At 36.8% G+C, this 10,803-nt stretch overlaps 2 protein-coding genes across 3 annotated transcripts; both read right to left on the bottom strand.

Moving 5' to 3' along the window:
* Window positions 1–209: 209 nt before the first annotated feature.
* On the bottom strand, window positions 210–6,014 carry LOC142613254 (uncharacterized). 2 transcript variants are annotated; one of them, XR_012840250.1, is made up of 3 exons: window positions 4,644–5,967; window positions 777–863; window positions 210–430 (listed from the first exon to the last, which is right to left on the bottom strand). XR_012840250.1 is itself a non-coding variant. In XM_075785508.1 (2 exons), exons 1-2 carry the CDS (start codon window positions 5,825–5,827, stop codon window positions 424–426), a joined length of 1,191 nt encoding a protein of 396 aa, XP_075641623.1. In that variant the 5' UTR covers window positions 5,828–6,014; the 3' UTR covers window positions 210–423. The 2 variants fall into 2 exon arrangements, 1 of the variants encoding a protein (XP_075641623.1); XM_075785508.1 differs by lacking the exon at window positions 777–863 and having other exon boundaries at window positions 4,644–6,014.
* Window positions 6,015–8,069: 2,055 nt separating this feature from the next.
* Window positions 8,070–9,291, bottom strand: LOC142612920 (protein EXORDIUM-like 2). The gene has a single exon (XM_075785093.1). It carries the CDS (start codon window positions 9,259–9,261, stop codon window positions 8,302–8,304), a length of 960 nt encoding a protein of 319 aa, XP_075641208.1. The 5' UTR covers window positions 9,262–9,291; the 3' UTR covers window positions 8,070–8,301.
* Window positions 9,292–10,803: the final 1,512 nt, after the last annotated feature.

Here is a 10,803-nt window from a genome sequence, read left to right as displayed (position 1 = left end):
CATTCAAATTAGTTACCAAGTAACTAAAAAAAATTGGAAATCACTTTGAAAGGTTTGAACAAGGCTGATTTCCTAGGTGCATTTCCCGCCACATCAATGCAATCCGTACTGAATTTCCAAATCTCACTATAGTTTTTTTTTTGTTTTTTTTTGATAAACAATCTCACCATAGTATGCAGCCACAGCTTAGCTTAACACAAATTTGTCTACATAGATAAGGATATCTATCTCATTAACTAATCAATAAATGTCACCAAACTTCCATTATCTGTGAAATATTTATAGCAACAAAAATGCATAAAGGATTAAAAAAGGAGGAGGAAAACACAATTTATCCCCACTACGATAGGTACATTCTGTGTTTATAGTTGCATGAAACCTGGTGAGCTAAACTTTTCTTGTTTCCACAGCAAAACGCCCACGCTACTCCCTGAGGTGTAAATGAAAACAAACAATAAGTGTGAGTAATGACATTAAAATAATATCACATTAATCTTTTACACGAATGGGAAAAAAAATATCATTTACTCATCAGAACCAAACTTAACAAACATGAATCTAAAGCTACAATTAACACTTAGTTTCTTTTTTCTTTTCTTTTTTTTTAATAATAATTAGCAATTAACACTTAGTTATAAGTCTAATGTGCAATAGCAAGAATCACTTAATTTCATATCATAGTCTAGGCATTTCCCATTACAATATATAAGTTTTTTTTTTTTTTTTTTGAGAACTTAGAAAACAGAAAAACTTACAATACAATTTTTAGTACTTACACTCAATGAGTTGTGAACCCATGACTTCACCTTCCACCCCACACTTGGCAGAAGTGCCGCTTGAACCAAAGCTTATTGGCTTAAAAGCTTACAATATTTAGAGAAATGCACGTATTAACAACACCAGTGACTATTCACAAAGAGAACTAAAGCTTAAAATATTGTTTTAACAGGTCAAACAATCTATTTAGTTCTGATGTCAGGTATTCATTTCAGAAAACTCAAAAAAATGTTGTTCACTGTAATCCAAGCAGCATCCAAGGATGAGGTAATTCAATATCTGAAGCAGCTTATAAACTTATTTTAACTTAAAAAAAACATCAAAATAAACTCTACTGTTCCCATGATGGAACATTCCCAAATCATGACAACCTCATCTCACATGGGCCAGATTCCTGTCTTTAGCATTGTCTTGTATGGATTTGTCATATAAATTCAACCAAGTTATATAAAAAAAGCTAGCTTTAAGGCAATATCATGATCCCCAATGAAAGATGAACATCATAATGTGATGTTTTCCATCTTCCTACCCAATGAAAGGACAGATCACTCAAGGGTATCTTCAAGATTCATTCTTGGCCACTAAGTCTAAAATTGTTAACTGATGGCAACAAACCCAGGACTAGAAATAACATTTGCTTTCATATAAAATAAATAAACAAAACCAAAGTGTTGTATATCCAAGAGTTAAGCCCTTTTGAATATACACCACTGATAGTTTCTTTAAGACCTTCTCCTCTCTCTCCATGTGTGTGTTATAATACTTAGTATTCTAAAAAAAAAAACTATGCAGCTCTTGCATCCATACAACACGCTAAACCCTGAGGTGTAAATGAAAAAAAAAAAAGTGTGATAATAATGACATTTAACAAAAAAAAAAATTTCAGAAAAAAAACCTTTACCATGAAAATAAAATAATATTCAATTTCCCATCAGAAACCAAACTTCAGTGGCATCAATCAAAAGCTAAAATTGACACTCTGTTATAATTCAAATGTGCAAAGCATGAATCAAGTAATTACCATGTCATAATCTTGGAATTTGCCATTAAAAATGGAAGTTTTTTTTGGTTGAAAACTAAAAATCGAAAACTTAAAATACTTTTTTTTTTTTTTAAATGTATATTGGTAAGTTACACACATGACTAATGGGATGAAGACCCATGACCTCACCTTCCACCCACACTTTTGAGAGGAAGTGTCACTTGAGCCAAAGCTCTTTGGCTAAAAATCTTACGATACTTAGAGCAATGAACATATTAACACCAGTGCTAAAATTGTACAATACTAAAGCAAAGAACATATTAACTCAACCAGTGACTGCACAAAGAAAACTAACAGGCCACCATTCTATTTACTTCAGACGGTAGCCACATGTCTAATGGTAGGCATTCATTTCAGAAAGCTCACATATATGTTGTTAACAGTAATTTAGCAAAATCGTCCTAGCAGCGTCCAAGGATGAAGTGAGCACATATCTGGAGCAGCTTAAAAAAAAAAATTTAGCTTCACAAAAGCACCAAAATGAACTCTACAATTGCCATTGTGGAACTTTCCCAAATCATGACAACCTTATCTCACATGGGCAAGATGGCTGTCTTTGGTATTGTTATGTATGGCTTAAAAAGATGGGAAATGTTAACCAATGCCCTTAGGGCATTGATTTAGGAACCATTTTTAGAAACATTTTATTGGAAAATGATAAAGCAATTGGTTTTTTGACAACTTTTTATATTTCTCATGAAAGTGGTGTTAAAACTTTCCTAATTTTGTTTATTAACAATTGCCCTAAAGGTATCCGTTAACATGACCCTCATAAGATTTACATAATAAAGCTGGCTGTAAGGTAAAACCATGATCCCTTGTTTTCTATTTTCCTACAAAGTTCTCAACCGAATGAGAGGGATAGCACAGCCAAGGGCTTCCATTTAGAAGATTCATCCTGGGCCACTTGCTCTAGAATTGCGACTGATGGCAACAAATCCAAGACCAAAGCAATAACATTTGCATATGAAGGTCATGTGCTCATACATAAATTCATGACCTGACCCTACTCTCCTTACTTTATAGAGGGAGGAGATGTTATTTGGTCCAAAAACCATTGGCAACATCAAAATTATGTTACAAGTTGCATCAGCCTTAATAACATGCCAACCTAAGAAGCACGGACACTTAATTTGGGGGAACATACCCGTGTCATACCGGTGTTGTAACCACCGTGTCATGTTAAATTTTTTTTTTTAATTGCTCATGTGGCCATTTCGTACCCATATCCGTATCCATGCTTCCTAGATGTCAACACCTAGAAGATTCTCCTTGGGAAAACTTACCATGAGCCTTAAACACTACAATTTCATGATTATCAATGAAACATGGCATAACTTTTAACGAGTATAGGAATGTCTATAATATTTGTATTAACCATGCGCAGATGAGTGTTTTCTTACTATAGACATTCTAATGAGCACAGTGCCAATGGATGGCAATAAAGTCATCACTAAATTCATACTAAATTAGATATTTGACTAATGGATGTGAGTCAGAAATGTAACCAGAAATTTCTCAAACAAATAGTACATAGACATGTTCTGGAATCAGGATACAGCACATTGACCAGAAAATGTAAGCATGCATGCTGAAAAGAGGATAAGCTTATAAGAAATCGCTTCTGTTCTTTGCAATCAAGAAGACGTTGCCATACATTTGACTAGGATAGTACTTTTAGCATGTATATCAGCCTCCATCTTAGGCTAACAAAGACTTAAGCGAAGGGGGCAGAAATAAAGCCTGGTGCTCAAAAAGGCCTTCCTTGATGAACTTCTTCCAAAGTGACTTGGATTCAAAGCTTACTATGCTGTGAAAAAAATATACTAAAGCTCCAGTCTAACAAAAGGTGACATTAATCTATTAAATGGACAATGCTGGGGCAGTGAAAAAAAAATTCAAAGTGCCATAGTTGGTCTCATGACAATGCCTCTGAAACACACTAACAAAATTAAAAAGAAGCACTTTGATATGTGGGTCTAGTAAAAGAAAACAAAGGGCAAGGGAATAATTCAAATGAAAGAAATTTGAATTCAATGATAGGAAAAGATGGAATTTACTTATAAAAGAATAAATAGGGCAAGGTAGAGGTAGATCCTTGGCCATAAGGAGGATCATGAGCCTAGGCCTTGAATACTAATACTAGACATACAACATTACAGCTATTAATGTCATTTTGATGAAACAAAGTTCTAAAAGAAGAAAGGTGTCAATTATTCTTTGTCCCAGAAACTTAGAATACTTCCAATGGCACATAAATATACAGAAATTTGGGGTTTAAAAAATGTAATACTACAAAACTAGACAGGTCCATAAGGTTTTTTCTTCGACTTCTTAGCCAAGCCAAGTATGTTGTTGAAAATAGGTATGGGGGCGAAAATAGAATTAGATGAACAGGAATCAAAATCAAGCAACTCATAAAAACCCCAATTCACAGAACATAAGAATCATCTTTCAAGCTAAAAAAATGAGACGAACTGTATCATATCTTCAAGCTCACTTTTCCCTTCATTATGATTTAATTCTATTCCTTCCAATACCTTTAGATGCTCTGGCTCACAAACATCTCAAGAATTCAATCAAACGCGTACCGAAATTGATGTCTCTTTCAATTTATGCATGCAAACTAATTACTAATTTGAAACAAACTAAAACTCTAGCACAAATCCTTGCAACCTGGACAGCAAATCAATTCAAATAACCAACCTCAATCATTCATAAACCCCACAAATTCCTAATAAATCAAGCAGAAAACCTTAAACCCCACAACTCCAAATCAATAAACACTATCCCAATGGTTCATAGAGAGGAGCAAAAGCCATACCATTTGATGAGCCAGCCAAACAGAAAGTGCTGCATAATGGGGACTTTCTCTAAGACCTCCACTTTATACATCTTCAGCAACCCACTATTCACTTTGTTCCAAGTAGGCACACCGCTAATATCATCCAACAAAGGCGAATGCTCTGCGAACAAACCCTTCTTCACCTTCTTCACAAATGCAATGCAAGCAAGGTACATATACTCCTTATTGAAATTCTCCAGAATATCATCGTTATGAATAGATTTCGGCTTCATATACCGGTGATCGATCAGCTGCGACGAGCCGAAGACAAACGGCAAGAAATGATAGTCATCGAGCCCCCAAACGCCATGAGAACCAGCAGGCTCCATGAAATAAACCAATTGGAGTTTCCTCATCAATTCCAGGTACTTCGTGAAAACCCTAGCTACCACGGCATGGTAATCCTCCTCCTTGATGACTCCCAATCGAGCCAAGCAGTACAGCCACGCCGCGAAGTTGGTCTCGTGGCCGGTGCCGTAGTCGATTCGGCTCGAGTTCCCGAAGCTATCGGCGAAGTAAGGGACGATCTCGATCTTGGCGGATTGGAGATCGGCCGGGAGGAACTGGAGCATCAGCGAATCGCTGGTTTCGGTGAGGCGGCTGTGCCAGGTCCGGTACGAGAGGTTGCCGTAGCGAGAGGATTGTTGAGCCGGAGGGATTTCGTCGATCCATTGGATTAGGGTTTCGAGAATGGAGACGATGGAGTTGATGGTTTCGGATTGGTGGCAAGGGTCGGAGAGTTTGTGGGAGCGAATGGACTCGGAGAGGGCGACGACGAAGCCGAGGAAGTTTTTGCCGGAATCGGAGTTCTGGAAGTGGTTGATGTCTTCGGGGGATTGGATTTTTTTGGCTGGGGTTTGGAAATGGTAAGGAGGGGAGACGAGTGGGACCTTTTGGGAGTGTGGGACAGGGGCGAGGATTATGGCTTGTTGGGTGTGGCTGCTTGGGGGGAGGTTGATTGCAGGAGCGCGAATTGGGCGGTAGATTGGAGGTGGGGAGGTGTCGGACCATGTGGGTGGTGGCTTGTAACTGGTTGGGGCGCCGCAATTGCAGCAGGTTGCGGTGGTGGTGGTGGTGGTGGAGGATGGGGATTTGAGGGGTGAGTGTTGGTGGTCGTAGTCGTGGTGGTGGTGGTGGTGGTGGTGGTGGGGGGGTTCTTCCATGGTTTTTTGTGGGGAGTGAGTGGGGAGGATGTGGGACACTGCGAAATGAAACGACGACTGGTTTGAAGGTGGCGATTTGTGATCACGGTAGCGTTGTGGGCGTCGTGGGCTGTGGTTTTTGAAAGAATGGGGTGAGCTGTGATGGTGTTGGCTTGGGTTGGGCTTACGATTTGGTGAAGATGGGGACTGAATTGGTGACTGATGAGTCAACAAGATTCAACTGAAAGAAACTAGAAGGGACAAATAGTTCCCTAGCTCTGGCCCAAGCCCACTTTTTTATTTCTGTAAAAGCCCAAGGGTGGGTCTTTAATTTGATGGATTTTAAATTGTAAAAAAAAAAAAAAAAACTAAAAACTAAAAATAGGACATTGGAATTGATATTTTGATTACTTCAAGTTTAAAAGCATAATACTTAAAATTCCATAAACATAAAATTGCAAAATTGAAGAAAATTATGGTTATTTGACTAAAATAGCATAACATTTTAAAATCATACGGTTTGCATAAAATCATGTGGTTTAGCATTAGTTCTAAAACCTACCAATATGTTTTTATGGTTTACTTGGTTGTTTTGCAAATATGGTATTTCTTTAAAATTAACTCAAAATTTTGTACCTTGCCTCATACTTTACAGCTTTAAAGTTTTCTTACGTACTTAAGTATTGTAACAAAGTTGCTCACTCATTTACGAGGTAAGCAACTATTTTCCTCTCTTTCTTAGTTTGGATGAAAAATATTTCACCTGACTTAAATAACCTATGCTAATAAAATGATTAGTCTTTCTTCTTTTATATAAAAAAAAGAAAAGAAATTTTGTAGGATTTACCGGCTCAACTGTATGTTTGGTACGGTCCTATTACTATGTATGAAATACAATAACAAGAATATAAATTCAAACCATTAATAGGGTTGGTGTAGGTGAAGGCTTTCAACCAACCTGTTTTAATTTCTAGGTCCTCAATTTTTCGAGAGCATCATCATTGCTCAACTGCAGTTCGACGTAGTAAGAATCTATTTGACCACAACTGACATAATTTTTTTTTTAAATTTTTTTTTTTTTTTTTACATTTTTTCTTCATACATATTGAGCTGCGACGGAAATAGAACTTTGAGTAAGAGGGAGCGGTTTCAACTTCTAATTTTGCTATTTAACTGTTGAGTTTTTTTTTGGGTAAGAACAAAATTATTTTTGTTTCGAAATTTTTAAAGGCCAGGGTTATTTATTTTGGATAAAATTAGTTAATTGAACTTAATTTTTTTTTTTTTTAGTTTTACTGGTAATTTTTGTTGTTCAGTTTTTTTTTTTTTTTTTTTTTAGATCTATAAATTTTTTATGGTCACTAAAATGAGGAAAATGCTAGAACTACAAGTTTTTAAAAAAAAAAAGAAAAAAAATTACTGATGTGATAAGTGGTTACTAGTAAGTAAAAAAAATGATGTGAGTGGTGTGTCTATATGCAAACTAATAAAAATTTGCTACAAAAAAAGTTTGTAAAAATGTTATAAAAAAGTTTGTGAGTATAACATTACTCTTAAAAGAATCAATGATATTGTTAAAGGGAAATAAAATGTAATATTATAGAACCAAATTGCTAAAATTAATACACATATATAATAATTAAAAAAAAAAAATCTAGGGAGGGCCATTGCCCCCTAGTCCAAGGGTGGTTCCGTCCCTAATATTGAGGTGGCATATCATGATTGATATAATAATATTAATAAAAGTAATGTTATTGATAGATCCATCGGAAAAATAATATAGCTCTTTCACAAATTGTCAGTTGTGATTGTGATAATAATAGTAGGTAGGGTAGCTTGTTGACATACACTACCAATGGTAGATGGGGCAACATAATAAAGTTTGTTTGTTGGAGTGTTTTAAGCAACTTAAAGAAATATCATTTTAATGTCTTCATCCTCAATTTTTTGTTTTAAGTTCAAATTAAAATTACTAACAATTTACTACTTCTAATTTGTTGTGAAAGTGTTTTAAAAATATTGTAAACATATTATTTCTCTTCCAATTCATTAGTTTCTATCAAGCCACTCTCACCGCCGCATCTCCCCTTTTGTCAATGTTCTCTCTCCTCCTTCGACAACAAACCCTTTGCCACATAGCTCATCCATCCAATCCTCAATTTCTATGTTGTCGCTCATGGAATGTTATTGATTTCTATAAATATGTTACTGAAATGGCAAACAAACAAGAACAACTGAACAAGAACAAAACAACATAAAAGAATGGATGATTGAATGTCACCTTTTATTATAAGTAGAAAAGAATACCCAAAAAAAAGGGAAAAAGAAAAAAAAAAAAAAAACACATATACGAAGTTACAAATACAGGTATACATTTTTTTTTCTTTTCAAATTTCTCTCCCATGTATAGTTCTTAGATCTTACTATTGTCATTATGTAATTTTTTTTTGTTTTCTCAAAACCCAACATTTAATAAGTATCACACTATCACTATCTCACACGAATGTTTTGCACTGGGAGGTATGTGGATCCCACATCGCCGGCAACAGATACTCGCGCCCATTAACCCCAACAGCATTGTAGCTAGCACCAGTTGTTTTGTCCACCAACACCTCACCCGGGTAACCCGGATAAGCCCCTTTCCCAAAAATACCCGTACAAGCCGAAACCGCTTCGAGCGACCCGTCCGCCGGTCCCTGATAGTACCCGTCATCAAACGGGTTCGTTATCGCTCCAGCCAAAACCGTGCCCAAATTGATAACCATTCCGTCAACCCCGACGTCACCGTTAGGCGCAACTAACGGCGGCGTTTGCGGCCCGTACAACGGTTGGTGAAATGGCCACGCGCACTGACCCGGACACTGGGTCTCCGAGTTGCCCACCCACGCGTAAGCGTACCTCACCTTCTTGTACCGCGCGTAGCCGTGAATCCCACACGCGCTCATGCAGAAATCCTCGACCGCCACGTCAGTCGCAGTGAGGACCAAGCTGAGCGTGGCAGTGCTTTTGCTGCGTCCTCCTGCTTTTAAAGCCAGGTGCTGGACTTGTCTGTTTTTTAAGGATTTTCCGAGGGAGTATTTCTCGTCGAGGATTTGGTTACCAACGATGAGGTTTGACGGGCCGCCTTTGTATAATCCAGTGGTGCTCCACCACGTGTTCACGGAGGGCTGAGGTGGCGACTTGTGATTAAGAGAGAGCAAGAAGTCGACGAGTACGGAACGTTGGATTGGGGTGAACTTCCCGTACCATAAAAGATTAACGGTGATGTTTCCTTTGAGGAGTTGGCCATTGTGGTACTTGAGGATCACTGGGGGTTGGTTTACAAGGGCGAGCATGCGTGAAGTGGCGATGGAAGGTTGAGGAAGAGAGGAGAGCATGAGAAACGAGAAGAGAATAATGGTGAAATGGTAGTAAACAGAAGCCATTGTTGTTGAGAGTTTAGGGTATCGTTGCATGGGTTTGAAGAATGTGAATGTGGGGGAGTATTTATATTTAGGTTAGAGCGTGTTGCTGGTACCGATCGACGTACAGCTGGATAAGGAGAGAGTGGTAGGCATGTCGTAGTGATGAATCCGCGTGAGACTTGAATTTGACAAACGGACATGTATGTTAAATGAGCCCCAATGGCCTATATAGACTTTAAATCAAAGGTTTAATTAGCAATATAAAGTTGGTTTGAGAAGTCAGGTGCATCCATGAAAGACTTGTCTCCCATTCGTACGTATGATATTTGACAATTTATTTTATATATTTGATTTTCAGTTTATTTGCTATTGTTATATAAGATTTGAAACCAATATATAAAATCACGGCAAGCAAATGATGACAATGGGTAATATTTTAAATATATTGCAGAATATAATGTTGAGCAATTGATACTTTAGTAGCTAGTTGCGAAGTTTTGCTTGTGTGTTTGGGTGTTCTTTTTTTAAATTTATTTATTTACTTATTAAGCGCAACCAACTCGGATCACAAACATTGGCCAAGATAAGAAGAGAACTTAATTAAGATAAACTACCGGGAACAACCAATGTGAGAGTCTTTAATGCCTAACATCAAAGGATATGGCTTCTATTTTTTGGTATTTATATATAGAAAATTTTTCTGAGTTAGGTTTTTGCGTTCCTTTTGTGTGATGTAGAAGTTCCTCTTTATAGGTTTTGATTGAGACCCCTAATTAAGTTTCCCATTATGAGTATTTTTCTTACTAATCAAACTTCTTCCTTATTTGGGTAGAATTTGAATTTAGGTGAGATCCTATATATAAATATTTACTATATTCTTATAAGTCTAAGCAGATTAATTCTAGCCATTTTTTTTAATTTAAAATTTTATGTGATTTGTAGATGTGGGGGTCAGAAACATGAAACAAACTAAACTCGCTAAGGATTTAAGTTCAACACAATTGATTTTTTACTAGAAGGGCTGAAGTTCCACAATAGGAAGATAAGACAGATGATAGGAGATGGAAATAATTATAAAAGACTTATATTAGTGTAAAATCGGTTTCCAGAGGTGTACCGAAGTTTTAAAGGAAAAAAGAAAAAAGAAAAAGTTAAGGCTCTTCTCACTTTCTTTCTCTTGTTCTTCCTTAGATTTTTCCGGATCCTCCTTCATGTTGATCTCCTTCTCTTTTCATAGCCATCTTCCCTCTTCATCCAGTTGTCCTACCCTTAACTGGAATTTGGGAGATACTTATCCCATCAATATCTTCTTTTGTCATTCCTTAATCATGAAGATAGACTTTTGAAGTGTTTTTATTATTTAGGTCAGTCATTCAGTATTAAATATGGTGGACATTAGGTAGGAAGAACTCATTATTGGGAAGTTTATTGTTACATTGAGCTCTAAGTTTTCTTCTATGTGTTTCTTGGGGGAGATAGATGAGGGGGTGTCCTTGACTAAGCATACGACTGCTTCTTTGTTGAGTTCTGTTTCCTCGAGAAGACTAATTTCTCGGATTACCTCGATAATGTTAGTCCCTTATTGTGTATAGT

The sequence above is a fragment of the Castanea sativa genome, chromosome 10, assembly GCF_040712315.1.
Source record: "Castanea sativa cultivar Marrone di Chiusa Pesio chromosome 10, ASM4071231v1".
Classification (NCBI taxonomy): domain Eukaryota; kingdom Viridiplantae; phylum Streptophyta; class Magnoliopsida; order Fagales; family Fagaceae; genus Castanea; species Castanea sativa.
This window is presented reverse-complemented; position numbering and strand designations above follow the sequence as displayed.

Excerpts from the sequence above, each read along its gene's own strand:
- LOC142612920 (XM_075785093.1), bottom strand. The coding sequence starts at position 9,261 with ATGCAACGATACCCTAAACTCTCAACAACAATGGCTTCTGTTTACTAC.
- LOC142613254 (XM_075785508.1), bottom strand. The coding sequence starts at position 5,827 with ATGGAAGAACCCCCCCACCACCACCACCACCACCACCACCACGACTAC.